The 21,338-nt window shown below is 36.0% G+C and overlaps 2 protein-coding genes and 1 pseudogene across 24 annotated transcripts in view; all 3 read right to left on the bottom strand.

The window, feature by feature from the left end:
• Positions 1 to 1,322: 1,322 nt before the first annotated feature.
• LOC104444737 (probable mannitol dehydrogenase) lies at positions 1,323 to 3,224 on the bottom strand. The gene is made up of 5 exons (XM_010058485.2): positions 3,025 to 3,224; positions 2,802 to 2,915; positions 2,196 to 2,709; positions 1,946 to 2,099; positions 1,323 to 1,775 (listed from the first exon to the last, which is right to left on the bottom strand). Exons 1-5 carry the CDS (start codon positions 3,120 to 3,122, stop codon positions 1,573 to 1,575), a joined length of 1,083 nt encoding a protein of 360 aa, XP_010056787.2. The 5' UTR covers positions 3,123 to 3,224; the 3' UTR covers positions 1,323 to 1,572.
• Positions 3,225 to 13,366: 10,142 nt separating this feature from the next.
• Positions 13,367 to 15,264, bottom strand: LOC104431397 (annotated as a pseudogene).
• Positions 15,265 to 17,734: 2,470 nt separating this feature from the next.
• Positions 17,735 to 21,338, bottom strand: part of LOC104446809 (tRNA-specific adenosine deaminase TAD2) — a 28,368-nt gene continuing 24,764 nt past the window's right edge. For 16 of the 23 annotated variants that reach the window (XM_039312518.1, XM_039312503.1, XM_039312520.1 and 13 more), the window contains 2 exons: positions 18,672 to 18,856; positions 18,098 to 18,243 (listed from right to left, as the gene is read on the bottom strand). In XM_039312518.1, coding sequence (XP_039168452.1) covers positions 18,188 to 18,243; positions 18,672 to 18,856 — 241 coding nt within the window. In that variant the 3' untranslated portion in view covers positions 18,098 to 18,187. Of the gene's footprint in view, positions 17,862 to 17,954; positions 17,974 to 18,053; positions 18,244 to 18,671; positions 18,857 to 19,557; positions 20,345 to 21,338 lie in introns of those variants that run through there. The other 7 variants (XR_005551154.1, XR_005551152.1, XR_005551159.1 and 4 more) reach the window with 7 other exon arrangements.

Genomic DNA, 21,338 nt, shown 5'->3' on the forward strand with positions numbered 1-21,338 from the left:
CTTTGCAAATGCACCTTAAAAGATGGTGTTCAGATAGCACCACTCCTCATCTTATTGTACATATGGTTTTCAATAACTTTTGCATTGATTAAGTTACATAAAAATTGAGCGCTTTTACATCTGACGGTTTAGCAATATATTAGTTATTTTATTAACAAGTGTTTTAGGCTCTCAATCATAGTAAATATAGAAACATTTTTCATGTGAATACATAAATCGCATATAAAACAACGGAAATGGCCCATATAATGAAGATCGTGAGCCAGCTCGTGAAATCTCATGAATTCACTAGCCTTGTCGACTCGCTAAAAACCGGCGGCTCGCCCTGTCTTGGGCCTCATTTTGGTGCATCTGAGCCTACTTTCTAAAGTCCTGGGCTTCGGATTGATTAAAGTGGACTCAGGCCTACTTTGCCCACTGATGGGCTATTGAATTTGCATCAATTTGGGCTTGAAGTTCGGTGCGTTGCTTTTTATAGACCCAACATAATCAATCGTACTTTCAGATTGCAAGGACCGGACAAGTGCGACTTGCTCAACATTCCTTCATTTTTAGCGAACGATCAAATTTTTTGGGAAAATTCCATAAAGGGACCTTAAGTACCCTCATTTTCTCAAATAAGAGTCCAAAGTGAACCTTATTTCAATTTAGGATTTGAAGCGGTTATACTTATTTCAATTAAGGACCTAGTCAAGGATATTTTCATTATAGTCATTTCATTAAGTGTATCACCATGCACATATTTGTAACATAGATTGCCAGGTTAGCATTTATTGGGCCAAAATAGTGATGTAAACTATCAACCTGCTCTCCCAAGTCAGCGATTATTTTTTCCTTTTTTTGTAACATATTTGTTTTCCTTATGGTTGAGAATGGACAAATGCATTAGTTTCATATGTACTTATTTATTGCTATGTATTTTTGGAAGAAAATGACAATTTCGTAAACTATAACATCGACTGATATATGATGTGATTTAAAGTCTAATTGTAAGTCTCACGGTAGTGTCAATTTTTAAAGTAGAGGATGCAAAGTGGTGTTGTGACACAAGTCAGTGACGATTTTTATTTTTATTTTTTTGAAATCTCGACAAATTATTTTCAAAACTACATCGATATTTTTTCTCAATTTTTCACGACATATTTTTTTAAATAGTATGGCATATTATGTGGGTGAAGCATACTGTTTATGCTTTAACAATTGTTATCGAATGAGAAATTGGATCTTGAAACGTCTTGTTAATCAACCAAATCCTCGGTGTTGTTTAATGTTTCCTTCACACGGTCACAAAAAATATTGAGAAAGGGCATTGGCATTGAGTGCATGAATTTCTTAATACACATAAAAGGAACTCTTTTGCATACTTTTAGAATAGCAACCTAAAGCGTGGTTGCTATATATTCAAAGTACTGGTCATTATTTTCAAGGGGACAATGATTGCCATACTAAGTAGAAGCAAATTATGAAGTGGAAATATCATCTTAGTAGTAAAACATGAACCCGAGAAAACAAGATAAAAGAAACGTAATCTTCATCCACGCTAAACCAAGTAGAAATCCATTGGAATGATCATTAGATTGGCTTCAATGAATTGGCGATGTCAATGACAAATCGATACTTAACATCTGCTTTTGACAAGCGCTCCATGGCAGTATTCACATAATCCATAGGAATAACCTCAATATCCGCAACTATGTTGTGCTTTGCTGCGAAATCAATCATCTCTTGCGTCTCTTTAATCCCTCCAATGCCACTTCCTCCCACGATCTTTCTTCCTATCATTGTAAGTCTTATTTGTTACTTTTCCCATCCATAAAAAACTTAGAGGTTACCTTTTACTAAATCTTAAAAGTGTCGTTATCTCATCTTGAACACCAAAATGAAGGTAGTATTTTCTACTACGAACAATAAAAAAAAAAAAAAAAAAAGACTTGCTTAGGCCTACCTAAGAGAAGTGGCAAAACAGGTAGCTCAAGTGGCTTCTCTGGTGCACCAACCATGACAAGCTTGCCATTAGTTTTCAAGAGACCGATCAAAGGCAAAAGAGCATGCACAGCAGAGACAGTGTCGATGATTCCATCCATTGTATCCATTGCAGACTGCAGTTTATAAAAGATATTAGCATTAATCTATATTCATTTATCCTTGCCCCTATGCATTATAAAAGAAAATAATTTGTTGTGATATTAACATACTTGCATCTCTTCTATATTACGGCTAACCAAGAATCCATCGGCTCCTAAATGGTCCACGGCTTCCTCCTTCTTATTAGGAGAGGTACTGATGATAGTCACTTTGAGGCCCATGGCCTTAGCAAATTTTACAGCCATGTGCCCAAGCCCACCAAGCCCAACAACCCCTAAGTGCATTCCAGCCTTATCAAGCCCATAGTACTTCAGTGGACTGTAAACAGTAATCCCAGCACAAAGGAGTGGAGCACCACCATCAAGAGGCAAGTTGTTAGGGATTTTAATTACAAAATGCTCGTCTGATACCATGATGTTTGAGTAACCACCATGAGTGATGGTTCCATCATAGTACTTTGTACCATAGGTCAGGATCATCTTGGGGCAATAATTTTCAAGATTGTCTTTGCAATTTGCACAAGAGCGACATGATCCAACCATACACCCAATACCCACTTTGTCCCCAACTTTGAATTTTGTCACTTTGGTGCCTACTTCAGTGACCACACCAACAATCTCATGCCTACATACAATGACTAATTAGTAAAATTACTTCTTCAACAGTTTTCATTATTTAAGAAAAGCAAAAAGGATGACATTTTTTAGAACTCATACCCGGGTATAACAGGATAAGAAGTTATTCCCCATTCGTTTTTGACATTGTGGAGATCAGAATGGCATATACCACAGTACAATACCTTAAATGTCACATCTTTTTCTTCAATGGCCCTATAAAAAAAAAGATAATTAATGCATTTTGAGAAAAAAGATCTCACCTTTGTGGGATTTTCAGCTGCAAAAAACAGAAACAAATAAAAGAAAAATAAAGGTATATTACCTTCTTGAGAATTTGAAGGGAGAGAGATGTCCCGAAGAATCTCTGGCTGCCCATCCAAAAGCCTTCACTGGGTGTTCATTCTCTGACGACATTGCCATTTCACCAAGCTTGATGAACACTGCTTCAAATTAAATGGGAAGTGATTTTGTGATTTGTGTGTTTTGAGATATGAAGAGAAAGGTGATGAGAGGGGGCTGAGAAGCGAGGTATATAAAAGGCTTGAGAAGGCATAAGAAGAGATGGCGATGACGCACTTAGTGAGCAAACTGAACCAGAAAAGTATATCATAACTGCTTCCCAATTATTCGACCAATCCAACCTTTGCAAGAAATTTCTCTCTTTTTCTCATTGGGTGTGTTCTGCCAGCCGCCAAAAAGAGACAAATATCATCTATAAAAAAACGAGAAAAGAAAAAAAGAGAAACAATATGCATCCTCTGAAATTATTTAAATGAGAGAGGCAAATAATTTTCCTGGTAGTTGCGTATTCAAAACATTGCTATAACAATTTATTTAAAATAATATGCACCCACAACAGTACCTCGAGCTCTTTGTAGTACCGGAACCACTCATAATGGTCACACCACCATAAAATATTTGACATCTTTTGATCTCTTTGTAGACTTCCACCCCACAAATTTTTTGTAATTATAAACTTGACCTGTTAGAATATGAAAGGACCAAATGACATCTAATAAGGCGCAAAAAATTAAAATTTACATTTGAATTTTGCATAAAAGGAAAAGATAAGAAACATATTAAAAGTTCAGAATTTTTATGTATGGAATTTAGTCAAGTGATAAGTCTTTTTTTGTTGCCAATAAGTTATCAATTTTTCAAATGATGCACCAAAATCCTAATTTTTTTCCCTAAAAGACTTTCTTTTCAATTTGATTATCACTTCTCCATTATCTTGTACGTTCAAATCTCTAACACCATCACTTGAGCAATATACAATAGTAATACCCAATAAAGTGCGTCACATTTTAAAAAGAGAAAAAAAAAGCATAAATCGCCAATATCAAGGGGTCTTATTGATTTGAGTAAGATAAAACATCCAATAAGCCCCAATGGACCGTTTTAGGGTAGTGCATCCGCATTTTAATTTTCTTGTTGATTTATTCTTGCACTAGAGGACATAGACGCAAACAATAATGTTAGATCTGGTGTCAACATAGGGACTTATGTCCACTGAAGACGACATAGGATGGCATCATTCAGATTGTCTTATTGACAGAAGTTTCTTGGTTTGATGTTGAATTTTTGTTAGGTTCTAGATGAGTACGACATTCAACATGAGATAGATTTTTAATTAATGTGTCGGCTTGAGAGAGGGAATGGATTTCCACCTAATTAGTCTTTGTTTTCCTTTTTCTTAAATGAAAAATGAAGTATTCGCTTTCGTTAGGTTTTGTTTTGGGCTGACTAATAAGACAAAATTTGCTGGCTTCATCGCATTGGCTTTCACAACCTCTGAGAGGCTGTTTTCTCTTTGATAAATAGTAATGTAACATAAGACTACTCATCAGATATATAATTATATGCACAATTTAAGTATATGATAGGTCTAACCCTCTTTCCTTATTATTTTTCTACAATCATAGCTACCCTAAAGGTCCATAAAACATCCAATAAGCCCTCATAAATAAATTATATCTAGGCCTCCGACCCATATGCCAGTAGTCTAGACTTATAATAGTTTGCACGCAATAGGTCAATCTCTTTCACGCCAATATGCTTGAGAAAAATTATGACTTGGGTTGTGCAAATACATATATATGGATAAGACCATGGGGTTTCTTGATATTCCATGAATTTCATGTTGCAATAGTCAATACCTATAAATAAAATTGCATTATTCATGACTTAATGTCATATAAATAATGATAATTGTGCCTGGCTAAGTTGTGAAGTTTTTAAAGTTTTATGAGTATGAGTTTCACTTGATGAATGATTTTAGATGAACTTAACTTTTTATAATTGGTTGGTTTTCATTAAAGGTTTCATCCTTTATAGATGGACGATCATACTCTATAATTCAAGTATGAATTTAGGGTATGATACGTATACTAAAATATTTTCAAGAAATAAAATTAATACTCATAATGGGAGCTTAGCTAGTGCCTACTAAAAAAGAAAGAAAAGTAACATCTTCATGCTTACTGGAAGTGTGTTCAAATTTTAGCGTTAATTAAAAAGAACCCAGCCTTTCTGTTTGTTCCTCGTCTTTATCCATGGGGGCCACATGACTATGACATTACCAATACCCACTAGTAGTGGGTGTGCATAGTCCGGGCGGGCGGTTCCCGACCTCGAATCAGGAACCGCCTGCTAAAGACCGGTTCCGAAAAATTGGAACCGAGATCCACCCATTTGTTGCATGAATCCACCCAGGAACCGGACCAGGTCCGGTCCGGTTCGGTGGATTCATGGAACCGGTCTCACAATAATAATAATATCACTTTCTAAATCTCACCACGAAAACTCTTCATATCGAGTAATATACTAGAAACCAAGAGGCAACATTCAAAGACCAAAATAAAATTCCATGAACCAAAGTCTCCTTTTCTCATATTAGGTAATAATACAATTGTTTCCTGTGTCTAATTTTCATATGTACACTGGGCGCTACAATGGGTAGTGAAAATTTAATACACAGTAAAGAAAAGGAGGAGGACATTTGGAGAGAGTATCTATGCAAATTTATAACTGCAGAGAGAATACACTATTGACGACCCAAGAAGACAAACTCTTTAGCAGAGAGAGAGAGAGAGAGAGAGAGAGAGAGAGAGAGGTGGGATGGGAGTACAAAGATGATGTTGATGATGCACGTAAAAAGAGAAGGGGTGTTGGAGATTGAGGGCGATGACCGACGGCTAATGACCGAGAGATGAAGGAGGAAGGAGTAAATGCAAATCCACTATGATTTAGCAAATAATTGAAATCAAAGACAGGAAAGGCCAAAAGAAAAGAAAAAGAAAGAGAGAGAGAGAGAGAGAGCTATTTCCATAAAGTCCAAATCCACCTATCAAACCCTTTGTTATAAGTCCAGTTTTTAATATTAAAAATTAATCGGTCCGGTCCAGGTGGGCGGGTGGACGGATCTGCCCATGGAATCGGGAACCGGACCAGTACCCACCGGTTCCCATAAATTGGAACCGGGAACCAAACCGGTTCCCTCAAGAACCACCGGTTCCGGGTGGTTCCGGTCCGGTTCCGGGCGGTCCAGGCGGATCCCGGTTTTTTTGCACACCCCTAGCCGCTACGCTCCCTAGGGAGAAAGTCTTACATAAGTCGGATCTCTAGTTCTTGGTGTAGGGGTCTTCTCCGTCCAATATGCCAGTCAAGGTCCAAGGAGTCTGTTTCAGTTTTAGAATGAACTCTTGGTCTTTCACCCAAAATAACTGCAGGAGCATATTATTGTTGTGTATATGTGAAGTTAATGCATCAAGGGATTCTGGATAGTAGGAGTTTCTTTTGCAGACTTTTCATCAATTTCCTCTCTTTTATCTAGTTGAATGCTTTGCCAAGAATTCTTTTTCCTCCGTTGATACCACTGTCATTTTGTAGTCTGTTTTATGAATGATAAACTTGTCTATTATTGTTGTATTCATTTTCATTTTTTTAATTAAAAATGAAAGAAAAGAAAAAAAGGAACCTGTTGGACCTTGGAATTGACCCTAGAACTTGTGACGGGGTAGGTTCTAGGTTCTTGGTTCCGATGGGTAGATTCCAAGTTCCAAAAAATGAGGACCTTGTACCCGAGGGTAGGTTCCAGGTTTCAAACGGAACCTGTAAGGAACCTGGAACCGCTCACCCCTACATACCACCACATTATTTAGATTATCTTATTGTTTTTAACCAATCTATTAAATAAATGAGCCAGCAACAACTCATCACAATAGTTTGTTTTTGTGAGAAAATGTTAGATGCTTTCAAAGCATCATGTGATCAACCACCCAAGTAATTATTCTATATTAAGTGCTATGAACTTTTAAATTTCCTCTAAAGAAAAAATATTTTAAAGAATGTTTTTGGAGCACTCAACAATCTCTCTTTTTGCACATGCACTTTCCTACTGCAATTATTCTGTCGCTTCAATATGGCTTCGAAGTTTGGACAATTTTAAGCTCTCATTAAAAGTGCCATATGCCACTACCACAAGTCCAATGTTGAGGCAAGTTTTAGGGTCTAATAAGTAAGATATTATTAGATGAAAATATATGTAGTAAATTAAATCTGAATCATAAAAGTTGAAGACATTCGTATTGAGACTAGTATTTTGGATGGTTCAAAGTCAATTTTGTTTATGCACTAAGTTCACTCAATATTTCTGTTCAATAGATAATTGTACCACTAATGCATAAGGGTTAGTTTCTAGAATCCGACCATAATAATATCACGTCTAAATTCGATCCATTAAATCTCAATTGTTAAAAGGATGATTATTGTATGAGACCCCTATCTATCTAATGTGTATGATCCAATAGTCCATGGTAAATCGTATTTGTAGAATAAAATTTTCAAACAAGGGGGATGATCGTAATGGTGCAAGCAGATCAGATTTAAAATTGTGTTTCCATTCGTCGATCGTAATAGATGATAATCAGTTTTTGGATTGTGGGCTAAGAATGAATTCTGATTTGTATTCTATGTTCTAATTTATAGGTGAAGAGGAATTTGTTCAGTGATTACCGCAAAAATTGAACTTAATCTGTGGAAGATCATAAATTCTCATTGTAAATTATCATCCTTGAATTTCTTGGGAACAAATCCAAGTCAGTAATTTGAGTCAAGTTGAGCTGAGATTGACACGTCCAAATTTGATTTCATACTAGAACGTGTGAAGTCCAGCTGAGAAGGAAAGTTTACAATTTCTCTTTTTTAAAAAAATAAAAATAAAAAACGTAAGGCATTACCCATGAATAATAATTTGTGGTCGAAATATGAAATAATTTAAAATGTAATTTTGAAGACGAGCAAAGTGAAAAAAAAAAGTTGACAAAAAAAAAGTAAAAAAAACCAAAAAAAAAGAAAGAAAGTGGCAGTTTGAAGTTTGAACAGAGGGGAGTGACTCAACTCTGAATTTGTGGCAGAGTTAATGTAATAATGATTTACAGCCAAAATTAATAAATCGTCAAAAGATTTAGGACAAAAGTTGACAAATTGAAAAGTTTATAATTGAATTAACTGTCGTATAATAAGTTATAATTTTATTCTAATAAATGAGAAAAACCAAATTAAGTAAAATGATCTCATAATAAAAGAATCTGAAAGAGTTAAAAGTAAAAAGAAAACAGCGTATGCAAAATTATGTATGTAAATTAAAAAGAAAAATGTTGTATAAATCATAAAATGCCTAAGAAAATTGAAGAAGGGCCAACGTGTTGGCATGAAGGGTATGGGTGTCGTTAGTTTAATATCTTTCACAAGCAATGGAATTTTTTTTTGAGTACTTATATTTTTAATATCATGACTCGCACAAACGATACCAGCATATATATGTGTGTGTGTCATTTTCTGTCGTAATATTTCAAAAATTAAGGATATTGTTGTCGTTTTCAAATTTGAAAATATAAAAAAGCTCAAATTGTTTCTAAGCGTATTGAAACAAGCTCACCTCAGTCGGGGGCAAAATCGATCATATGATATTAATATGTGCAGAAGCAATTTTTTCTGAGTAGAATACATATGGGCTGCAATGTGCATGGCCCAACAGCTAAAAAGCAGTAGACAACCCAATTAAAATGTGTTTTTTATGAGCATGAGGTAAACCCATTTAGATCCATTTATAACCGCGCTTTGTTTTTAAAACCCTTTTCAATCCATTTATAATGGGTTAAAATATTTTGCTAACTCTTTTACCAAAGAATCTCATGCGAACCACGTGACAAGTTCTCTACAATTACCGGTCTCTCCCCACCCGGTCATTGTATAAATTCGAGTCATCTTGAATCTTGATTATCACAGAGATAAACAAGAACAAAAGAGAGAGAAAAAAAAATTAGAAATATGTAGTACACATCAGTTATAGGAAATTTTACATAGTCTACGAATTCATAATTAATGCTAGGACGTAGTATCCTCTAAAGGTGTAAGTATAAAGCCACTTTTGTAAATCCTTTTTATGCCGACAATATTTGCCGTAATTTATTAAAAGAAAATACTAAAAATGCATACCAACACATTGTCCTCACTTCAAGCTTACCTTCAATTCCTCCGATTTCATTTTATCACAACCTATAGCATCACCCATTGCTTCACACTTTCATCCAAAGACCTCTACACCTCCTCCATGACACCAGTGGTTCTGCAGCATCATGCGATTCATGAAAAGCATTATTTCTTGATTTTGCTAGAGAAATCAATCAAACTGTTCGCCGATCAACCACGCAAGAACAGCGATTCCCCTTCCATCTCGTCTTCATTCATTGTGGATCTTCATCAATCCACCGTGATAGCATTCGAGTCAGTGTTTGCCCCGTTAAATAGAGGTTTTAGACAAATCTTGAACTCTTCAGGTGCGTTTGATAACCATTCTATTTTTTAGAACAATCTTTTCTAAAGAAATAATTTTTTTTCTGATTTTGTTCCATAAATGAGTTTTGAGAATTTTAAACGTTTAGTAACTATACAAAATTCTTATTTCCAAAATAGAAAAAAACACGAATATGTTTAGTACAACCTTCAAATTTTTTTTTTTTAAAATTTTTAAATTTTTAATAATTTTTAGAACATTTTTTTCTTTTCTTTTTTTCTTCTTCTTCTTCCTCCTCTAGCCGGTCATCGGAGCCTTGGGGGACCTCATCAGCCCTAGTGAGGTCAGCCTCGCCTAGCCATGGTGAGGGCTCAATGAGGCCACCGAGGTCGCCAATCATCGCCGAGCTCGACGACCAGCTAGAGGAGGAAGAAGTAAAGAAAAAAAAAAAAAAAAAATGACTTGGTTTCAGAAATTATTCTTGAGAATAAAGAAGTAACTTTTTTCAACTTCTTAGTTATGTTCCAAATCCATTCCATGACCACTGTTTTGTTCTTGAGAATAAAAAATTAGTTGACATTACTAAACAATTTTTTTTTTTTATTTTTTATTTGAAGAAACAAAAGAATAGAAATAGTCAAGAATTAGCCGATTATCAAACAAGGCCTTCATTTTCTTCCAACTTCAACTCACCCTCTAACGTGAAATGGAAAGAGCATAGAGAGCATGGAATACAAACCGGCTTCAAATTTGTCCTCTGGTCCCTCAGCACTTCTTGGCATCACAATCTTCGCTGAATAAGATCTAATCCTTTCCTCCATATCACTTGTTTCCCTTTTCAACGCTTCAACTGCCTATTCAAGAGTCTCGGCTTTGGGACCTGCTTTTGTGGACTTCGATGCTCTAGGGAGTTCCTGATTCGATCAATTTGAATGACATGACAACTCAGTTTCATGAATTGATTGAAGATTTCTTGCTCCATTCCCTTCAACACCTTAAATGAGTCCAAAGTGAAGTAAGAGAGAAGGGTGGAAACATTACGGATCTGTTGGGAGAGATGGTTAGTACTGCGGGTTTGAAAAGTGGATAGCTATTTCAGTTATGTATTAGTTACATGTATTCAGTTACTTTGCAAGAATGATTTAAAATACAGCTAAAAAAGGTATGAAACTATTATTTACATAAAAATTGAAATTATTCCCAATGAGTTGTGGGGAAAAAATGTCTTATTCAGCAGCAATAAAAAGGCTCTGCACAGACTGTATGGGCACCCCATTCACCTGTTACTATTAGAAACTTTGCCGAGTGCGGGAGATAACTAAATATATTAGCCTCATTCTTGACTAAGAAAATGGATTTATTTCTTCATACAACTATTTGCAGGTGGAGTCAAGTAGTCATGGGTTGTAACTAATGTAATAAACTATCATTTAAAATTGTAAATGGTTGTTAATACGGTTGTTAAGTTGCATTCTAGATGCCTAGAAAATGTCAATAAATCGTGTAAGATTTTATACTTATACATGTAATATTAACTCTATTCTTCCCCATGCATGTAGCTTTGACAACGCCTTAGGGGAAGATCATCATATTCGAGTTTTAGGTCTGACTCCATTAACATTTGAGACTTCTATTCCTTTAAAAATTTAAGTAATTAACTAAGTTCTTTTGACAAAAAAAAAAAAAAATTCTAAGAAACTAGTTATAAGAATCGTCTCCTAATGAAAATTTTCTACATGTACTTCAAAAAGCTGCTTACATGCTTCTCTTTCTATTTCTTGCAGAGTAAAGGCCACAATCAAAATAGCCAAATCACTCTCCAGTGAAACCTCTTTTATCATTTCCACACTGCAAAAGACACAAGATATGTCTATATGACTATCTTGTGAAGCCTTCATTGAAAAAGTAACCATTGTAATTTATGAATCATGTGGGAGGGAATAAAGACATCACACAGCCATATATGTATGCTATGTTATAAACATCTAATACAAGCTAGCAAGTGATGAATATGAAGAAAGCTTTAATCGCAAATCAGATCACAATATGACACGACTCTAAAGAATGACAAGTCTAGACCTCTTGGATATCAATCATGTTCACATGTAAACAAATGAAAGAGCTATGTTTTACCCTACATATGACAACAGTACTTTCTAACAGTCAAAGAATCACAACATTGCTGACCAGATGTCAAAAGAGTCAGCTCTTCAAGTTTTATACATCTAACATCGAAACAAACTAATTCTTCAAATACAACCAGAATGAAGTCATGCTTTATAAACACAACAGCAAGATGAAAAGTAACTCAAGGGCGAGGAGTGTTAGCATTTCGTGGACCAAGTAAAACAAAAGAAGAAAAAATCTACTCAGTTTATGCAGACATTTTGGGAGACAACTCTCCAGTCTTGACATAATGTGCAAGTTTAAGGAGACCAAAAAACATGAAGAGTCTAACAAAAAACCATAATCTTTTCTCTTAATGCACACACCGCTTCAAATGAAATGCCAAGCTTAACTTCCATTTGTAGAAAGTGTTAAACTTGGTAAGCACAACCTGAAACCTACAACAAGTGAACTAACTTCAAGTATGCATTGTTAGGAATATGAATATCCAGCTTTCATCATTAGAAAAAAGGAATCCTACAAGGTAGTACTACAATATTACTGGCAGAGATACTGTGAAATTCATCTTCAACATGAATCCATTGTGGTCAGGAAGACTCAGGCAATTGGGAGCCCAAGCCAAATATTAGCAAGACACGAGAAAATAGATGGCACAAGAGTTATGGACTACAACCCCACACAACAGAAAATAATCAACAGGAAAAGCAAAAGAACTCTTAGGGAGACAGACCTCTTAGGATAGTGAAAACTGCAAAATGAAGAGTTGACTAATCACTTAATAGTTTCCACTTCTAGTGCAATACATAAGTGTGCATTGTTAACTGATCAATTGTGCTAGACCACTGAAATTTTAATTTGTTCTTATGAGTACCAATTTCTATCACTAACATCTGCTCAACTTGGACAACACAAACAACATGAGAGTACTAATTTTGGCACCACAAAAAAAGTAACCACACTTGGTACCGTCAATTTGTTGAAGAGATCCAGCAAAATTGTGAGAGAACATTAGGTGAAGTCGAATTTCATCCAAAGATGAAGAAGCTTTTGTTGTATCTCATATACCTGATGAAGAGACAGAGAGGCTCTAAGAATGTAATAGAGGAGAAGAGTTGATGGGATTTTTCAGAAAAGGACCAACTTTCAATTCCAAATCAGAAAAGAGGAGGCAGGGAAGGTACCTTTCTTTTGTTTGGGGGGCTTCTTTTCTTTTACCAAGTGGTATTTACTTTTCTAGGGTGGGTGTCTTTTCTTTTACCAAGCAATACTTCCTTCTCAATAAATGCCCCAATTTCTATTCCTCTCTGCTAGAGAGAGATGGAAAGTAACTATTTTCAAGGCTCTAGGTTTTCTCACTTAATTTAATTCTGCATAAGGCATATCTTATATGTGAATAGTTTTTTTTTTTTTCCTGGTGGGATCAAAGCCATAAGCAAAGTGATAATACTCAATTCTCAACAGAAATCCCTGCATGGAGGCAATGGATGGCAATGCCATCCAAAGCAAGATTTCCTCCCAAGTCTCCAACTTTCCACATGCCCAACTCATACAGCTGAGAAATACTTGAACTCCCTTAGCCTCCTAGACTAAACCAAAGCTCAAACAAAAAAGCCATGGATTCCACATGAATTCATTGTCTATTACATCAACAATAAAAGGAAGCCCATATTGAATAGTGCTCGTGTTAGCTACTCCACTCTCATCAATGCTTAACATAATGAGCAAACTCAGGATGCTTACAGGTTCATGACAGGAGAAATAACCTCATGCCCTTGCTACCAATAATCCCCACAAGAGCAAATGCCACTCATGAAGTGATGAAAGCGGCTGGAATCTCTCACATTGATCTCATGATCAACAATCTTTGCAATAAGTTTAATTGCAGAATGACAATCCCCACAAATGCGAAGATTCTTCATTACAGTTATCGTACTACCCTCGACAGTAGTAATCAATGCAAATGCAACAGCAAGCCTTTCACTATGGTAAAATAATGACTCTTCCTTCTGTTCATCTTCCACATCATGGAGAGAGAACCTCTTATCTGGAACATAACCCAATTCCTTCAACTTCATTTTCAACCAATCCAGCTTCCAATATATGTTCTCACTCAAAGGGTGGGATTTATCCCCGGAAAGAAATAAATGCTTTTGCCCCTTTATGATAACCCAACTTCTACCTGGTTGCTTCACAATCCCTTTATCCCTCATAGTCACTCTTAATCGTGAGACATCACCCCATCTATTAGCAGAAGCATAGAAGTTGGACAGTAAAACATAAGCAGCACTACAATGTGGTTCTAGGTCAAGAATATAGTTTGCAGCTCTTTCTGCCAAATCTAGGTTAGAATGCATCCTACAAGAACTAAGCAAAGCAAGCCACACTATGGAGTTAGTTTTAAGAGGCATGTTTCTTACAAAATCCTCTGCTTCCTCTAGCTTCCCACATCGTCCTAGCACATCCACCATACATGCATAATGCTCGTGCTTCAATTCAATGGAAGTGTTCTCACTAAAATATCTGAACAAGCATCTCCCCTTTTGTAACATCCCAGAATGACTACAAGAAGAAAGCAGTCCGTGAGTGTGATCTCATCTGGTTGTACCAGTCCGCATATCATTTGGCTAAACAACTCCATAGCCCACATCCCTTGGCCATGTTGTGCACACCTGCAAATAATGGCATTCCAGGTGACAATGTTCTTCTCCCTGAGTCTTTTGACACTACAACAGCATCATCAACGGCTCCACACTTATTATACATGACTACAAGAGAATTGCCAACAAATACATCACTTCCTAATTGCAGCTTTATAGCTAACGCATGGACCTCCTTACCTCAATCTAGAGACTCTAAACTACAGCAAGAATTTAAAGCACTTACAAATGAAGATTGATTAGGAAGAACACTTGCTCTCATCATGTCACTGAAAACCTTCAAGCCATCTTCATGCCTACCATTCAAGCCATAACCACTTAAAAGAGCTGTACATATGACCACATTCCTATACATTGCTTCATTAAAGACTTGGGTTGCTTTCTCAATTTGCTTGCAATTAGCGTAGAACATGATAAGAGAAGCACATACAAATCACGCGAAGGCAGAATCTTGACTTGAAAACATGACCATGAATCTGCGCACCAAGAGGAAAAGACAATGCATTTGCACAGGCACTCAATGCACACATCAAAGTAGTCTGATTGGGTACAACACCAAACTTGAACATTCTCTCAAATACAATTAAAACTTCTTCACTCTTACTGTTTTGGTCAAGCCCGCCAATCATTGAAGTCCATGAAATCACATTTCGAGAAGGCATTTGCTCAAACAATTTCACAGCATCGTCCACTCTGGCATTCTCACAATACCCATGAAGCATCGCATTCCACGCAGCAAGATCTCTTATAGGCATCTGCTTGAAAAATCTCTCTGCCCTCTCAACCTGTCCAAATCGAAAGAACCCATCTATCATCGTCGTCCACAAACAACACTTGGTTCAGGCATCTCATCGAAAAGCTCTTCCACCGTCGTCAAGTCCCCACAATCTAGGCAGCCTTCGATCATCGTGTTCCAGCAAATTGCATCTTTCAAGGGCATTTTGTAGAACAGTTTCAAGGCGTCGTCAAGGCGGCCAGTTCACACGCGACCCACGATCATCTTCGAATGAACGAACGAACATCTGGGCATTGAAATTTGTCCAGAAACTCCCGAGTTTTATCTGGGTTTTCGTTCCTAAGGTGTCCAGAGACTGCGGGACCGTCACGGGTCGCATGACTCGCACGTTTGAAGAAGCGCTTGGAGAGATGGGTGCAGGTTTCGGATGAACCAAGCCATGAAGAAGGGAATGAACGTGTGCAGGAGCATATGAGATTTGGGAAAATGGCGCGAAATCTCATCATGACGACACACGCGGGACATTATCTCATGAAATAGTAAAATTATTGGATGATCAAGGCTGACATGACGGAGGCATTTAATTCGGTAAAATTGGAATTTTCGGCTTGCTGTTTTGAGGAGCATAAATGTGCCTAAGTAATTTGCAGATGACTATGATTTTTTTCAAAGTCAATAAACAAAACCCTAAACTGTTACACTAGTTATAAATTATCATGAATTAAGTTTTATCATAAAAAATCTCAAACTGATACACATATGATAAATTTACCCTCAGTTAATTTTTGTTAAATTTTACCATCAAGTTGTTGAGTTGGATGACATGTAACAATTGATGGATGTACAAGTTTAGAGTTTTATCTTCAATTTATCACAAACGTAGCAGTTTGTGATTTTTCTTGATATTAACCCAATTTAATGGAAATTAATGAAGGATAAATTTGATACAATTGACTCTGTTTAGAATTTTTTATGATTAAAAAATTATTTTAAGATATATCATAGTCGTATCAATTTAAAGTTTTTGATGGTCAAAAACTTGATTTATAATAAATTTATCATAGATATACCAAAATTTGAAGTTTTTCGTAATATTAACTCTATATTTTAAAGCATCTCTAGATTGAAACTGAATCTTGAAAGGTAGAGAATTTTTTATTTTATATATTGGATACGAGGATGGAGACAATGCTAAGTTGCTTCAATCTGGTGGTTTTAAAAGGGTGAAATTGTCTATAAAGTTTCAAGGTCTTCCTCCAACCTTGATCAACTAAGCGACAAAGAATGTAGGCCCTTGATTGGAAACATTACAACTAGAATAATTGCAACTGATCAAGTTTGTTATTATTTACAGCTTGATAAACTCTTATTGTCAAATTTTTACTATGCCAAAGAAGTTGATATTACGGGGTGCATGACAAACCAAAATTTTTGTTTGAGAAACAATTTTTCTATTCCAAACTTGTTTCTGGAATAGAAATCCATTACATAAAATTATTTCATTTTCCTATTTCTGAAATAAATTTTTGTTCCACAATAAGTTTGGAATAGAAATCGAAAGTAAATTTTTTTTATTTTTCTATTTTTGGAACATAAATAAGAAACAAAAATTATTCACATCATTCGTTCTTATTATGAATCAGTCATCCATCCGTCGCCGTCAACCACCGTTCGCCGATCGCCGCCGCCCATCGGCCACAAGGCCACCGCCAATTGTGCCGCCACCATCGTCACCGCCGCCGCCTGGTGACCGGCTGTCTCTTGCCGCCGACCACCACTAGTCACCACTGTCCAAAAGGGAAAAAAATTTATGTTGTTATAAAATAATTTCTATTTTGAAAATAGAAATCTTATGTGGTTATCAAATGGATAATTTTTGCTTAGAAACTCATCTAGAAATAAAAATAGAAAAATCTATTTATCTTCCATTTTTTTTTTTTCATTCGTGCCCCTAAATGCTCAGTATTTTCCTAGAGGATCAAAGCTTACTCTAAGGCCAACTTTTGAAGAGGTCTCTTGCAGGATGGGAGTCAAAACCCAAATATAACATGTCCCCACCCCATCCCTCCCAAGAATGTGAGGATTTGAACCCTTCACCTCCCCTTCCATGTTAGAAGTGACACATAAATAAAACGCCTAGAATTACCTCAAAGCTTGAAAGCTCATAAAAAAAAAAAATAATTTATCTTCCAAAAAAATTACCATAAAAAAAAATGATTATCACAATTTAAATGCCCAACATTTATGTAGAGGATCAAAGCATACTCATAGGGCCAAGGTTGCTTAGAAGAGATTCGTTTGAGTAGGATTGGAGTCTTGTCTCTTAGAATATAACATGTACATGCAAGAGGATATTATTGTGGTAGGGCACAAGACAGACCGACATGCTTGGGCCTGTGGCTAGGCACCAGGCCATTAGGTTGCTGACCATTAGGGATCACGCATGATATAGACTAGAATTAAGAAGTTTAGACACATAAATAAAACGCCTAGAATTACCTCAAAGCTCGAAAGCTCATAAAAAAAAAAAAAAAAATCAAAATAATTAAAAGCTAGAGGATCAGAGATTACATGATTAGGTTGGATGATGCAAGAAAATTAGCATAAAAAAGTTATAGGGCCTAGACTAGAATTAAGAAGTTTATACACAAATAAAATTAGCCAAATAAAGCTCGTTATTAAAAAAAAAAAAAAAAAAAGGTTGATTGATGCCTACAATGATGATCAAGTTAAAGCATAAAATGGAAGATCACAGCTGCAACCCTCAATAAACACATGAACATCGGGGCAAAAACTGATCTGGACGTTCACGCTTTCTTTATCAGGTCCTTGATGAAATCCTGTAATTGGAAAAGCGGTAAATGGCGCATGCATTGTCAGTCACATAAAATGAACATCGGGGCAAAAACTGATCTGGACGTTTACGCTTTCTTTCAGGTCCTTGATGAAATCCTGTAATTGGAAAAGCAGTAAATGGTGCACGCATTGTGGAGACGCTATAGAATTCTAGATGTTTAACTACATCCTCATACCATATATAGAATGCTAATTATCGTAAATACTATTCACAGGGATCTCTTCACTTAAAGAGCTGTCTGAACACACTATGATTATGCAACTTTTTAAGGTCCTGAGACAAAATAATAACCATTAACTGTTTCTGAGATCACACACAAACAGCAGAGAATCTTACTATGCCAGAATCTGCAACAATGATCTCACATCCAGATTTGCACTTTAATGTAGAATACAAAGAGTCACAAAACTATAGTTTGAAAGTAATTTTGCGATGAGTTCACCTTAAGAATAGGAACTACCTTGAACTGCGAGTTTGACTTTAGGTTTTAGTCAAATGAAGAGATGAACTGACAGGATTAAGAACAATGAACAAAATAATCAAAATAAACCAACAATCAGGAACAAAGAACAAGGATGTTGTCTAACTTCATCTCTAAGACCTTAATAGTGCCTCGTTGTCATTGGCAAACACCATACAAGGGAATTTATAGCTGTAGGTATACTCAAAAGTTGCATGAGCATCATATCATACTGCCACAGCAAGAAACATTGCCACAGCGCCCTAATCCATGCCATTCTGTTGCTAAAAGGCTAAAATACAGCAAGGTCACACCATGCACTACACTTGTTATATGCACAAGTAACCAATAATCGTTCCATCTCTACATGATGTACATGATGTTCAGAAAAGCAAGGAATCATAAGTTCAAAGTTTTCACCTAGTAGTGCAAAGGCATGAGAAGATTCAACAGGAAGAATCAATGCACGTAGATCTAATTTTAAGCCTGAGTAACCTGTGACCTGTGAGGCTTTGGAGCTGAAAATCAAATATTAGCATTCAGCATACATATATATGAACAAATCATAGATTCCACAATGTCATAAATAGAAAATGAATGGAAAAGGAGGGGAAAAAAGGAGGAGAGAAATGATACTTCATGCAACAAGGTTCAACAAAACAAAGAAAAACATGAACCAACTAGATTTTATCATTGCAAAGAAAAATTATTTAACCATCTTTTCTATATATAATCAGTTTCAAAGCATACTAATTATCGCAGAGGGATGAAAAGGTTATGGTCCAATCAGTCTTTTGAAATATATGCAATTGAAGAGCACAAATTGGACAGTTGCTCGACCAAGAACTATTTATGCTTAGTAATTCACAATAGGAATAACGAGTCTAACCGATGGATTATCAACTATTAAGATACTGCACTTCGTCTTTTTCCTTAACCAAGGACATGACATTCCATTTTTCAAATGGCAATCTTGCTAGGTGTACCGAGTCTAGAGGAAGCTACATATGATAGCAGGGCATCTGAAAATTAGCCAAAAAAAAAAAAATGGGTATCTGAAACTCTTGCCTTTTGTTTACTAGGCCAATTCTACACCAATTCATAGCGATCATTATAATAAGGCTGAACACCGCTCCACTCAGACAACCATACTCAGTGAATGTCAGTCTGGATAACTGTATGCACCATGTCAAGATGAGCACTCTTAAGCACCTTATCCTTGATGGAGAAAACTTCTGAATGGGTTCTTATTTATCCAATGGCCCACTAGTTCTATGCTTGCAATTTTACTAGCCCTTAGTCATTCCAAAACATTCCATTGGGTCAGCTTTATTTACCAGGGAGTGCAGATAATTCTCCAGACCAAGGATACAACAACGTATCTTCACTGCAGCAAACAATTTACATATGGACTAGTGTGGGTGTGTGTGTGTGTGTGTGAGAGAGAGAGAGAGAGAGAGAGAGAGAGAGTTGTTCAGTAAGATTTCCAATCACCAAAAGCCCCAGCTACAGTTCTTTCTATTGCTGGTTGAGAGAATGGATTGAGAAGAAGAAATATAAAGAGGCTTCCTGAATTCTTCTTAACCATTATGGAAGGGGATCAGTGCTAGGAAGACCACCATATTAGGCACCAAAAGATAAATTTTTCAGGAAGGTCTTCAAGTGGCCAGCAAGCACAATGCTCAACTTCATTGATTGATAAAGAAAACTTTGGTTCAAAAGTAGGATATCTCTATTATGCTCATAGAAGCCTCTTAAAATGTATTTTTAACTATGGGTCCACTGAAAATGACCTACCATTTCCCTTAGGTTATCTAGTGTAAATAGGTGCAAACTGCAGTATAATAACATTCTTTCAAACAGACATTTCAACTGGTTAAAATGCTTGATTGCCATTTATACCATTAGTGTTCCCTCGTTCATAAAAATCTCACAGAAGAGAAATGGCTTCTGATGCCATTATTCCTCCATAACATTTGAAACCCTTTGATCCAGAATTCCCAATGCTTTTGACTCATAATCAGATTATTAATCACAACATAACCATAAATTTCAAGATCTAAAGTATGAGATTTCATGGTTTTTCCCCCCCTTAACTTCTTGTTTAGATGCATCCTTGGTACATCTCTTGCTTCTTCCCCCATACTTGAGCTTATTCTTTCAAAATTAACACTTTGAAAGAAAAACAATGTCCATAATCTAGATTACACAACTTCATGTACTGCTCAAATCACAATGAAACAGATCCTGTTTTCACTACGTTTTAACTTTTATGTCAACAAAGTCAGAGTAAAAAATTGATGAGCTCTGATCAAGCTCAGGAAACATGAAACGTTAGCTCATTACAGCACAGACAGATAAAAAAATCAAGCTGGAAACACAAGCCATACCCCACCATTTAGCGGGCACATGCTCTCATGTATGCAAGAAGAGACAATTGCAACTATCAGACAAGAAATGAGATTTCTTTATCAAGTACGTTGCCTATGGCATATCAGAAAGCATAAATTTCCTCATAGTTAGAATATCATACTTCTTTGAAGATACTATATTTCTCGATTTAAACATGATAACATTAAAGACATCAAAGAATCTCGCTGTAGTGAAAAAAGTCAGGAAGAAGAAATGAAGAAATGAGGGGGAGAGGGAAAAGGAAAAAGAAACTAATGTTAGCTTAACTTGTAGCACTTCTCAGAACTGTAAACTTTTTAGGCAAATAAAGAATACCGAAATGTTTAACAAGTCACAAAGAATTTAAGAAAAAGGAAACAAAGCGGTAAAAGAAAGAATAATTATAAACTTGACTTCTTGATGCTTCCAGAAACACCACTTTCTTCCATTTAGACGAAGGAAAGCACTGAAAATATGGAAAATTAGTTCCATAAACCTCCATTTATTTTAATGGTTATATGTTACAATATTCGACACGTGACAACATACACAATCGCTATGAACCCACATCCATCAGTTATCAACATAAGGAATCAGAAACCTCCAGTA

This window comes from Eucalyptus grandis, chromosome 1 (assembly GCF_016545825.1).
Source record: "Eucalyptus grandis isolate ANBG69807.140 chromosome 1, ASM1654582v1, whole genome shotgun sequence".
Classification (NCBI taxonomy): Eukaryota; Viridiplantae; Streptophyta; class Magnoliopsida; order Myrtales; family Myrtaceae; genus Eucalyptus; species Eucalyptus grandis.

Bases quoted from the DNA above. Each gene is read 5' to 3' on its own strand.
- LOC104444737 (XM_010058485.2), bottom strand. From the start codon at position 3,122: ATGGCAATGTCGTCAGAGAATGAACACCCAGTGAAGGCTTTTGGATGG. The intron at 2,100-2,195 runs GTATGTTAATAT...TATAAACTGCAG, and splicing joins GTAATATAGAAGAGATGCAA to TCTGCAATGGATACAATGGA. The intron at 1,776-1,945 runs GTAGGCCTAAGC...TTACAATGATAG, and splicing joins TGTTTTGCCACTTCTCTTAG to GAAGAAAGATCGTGGGAGGA.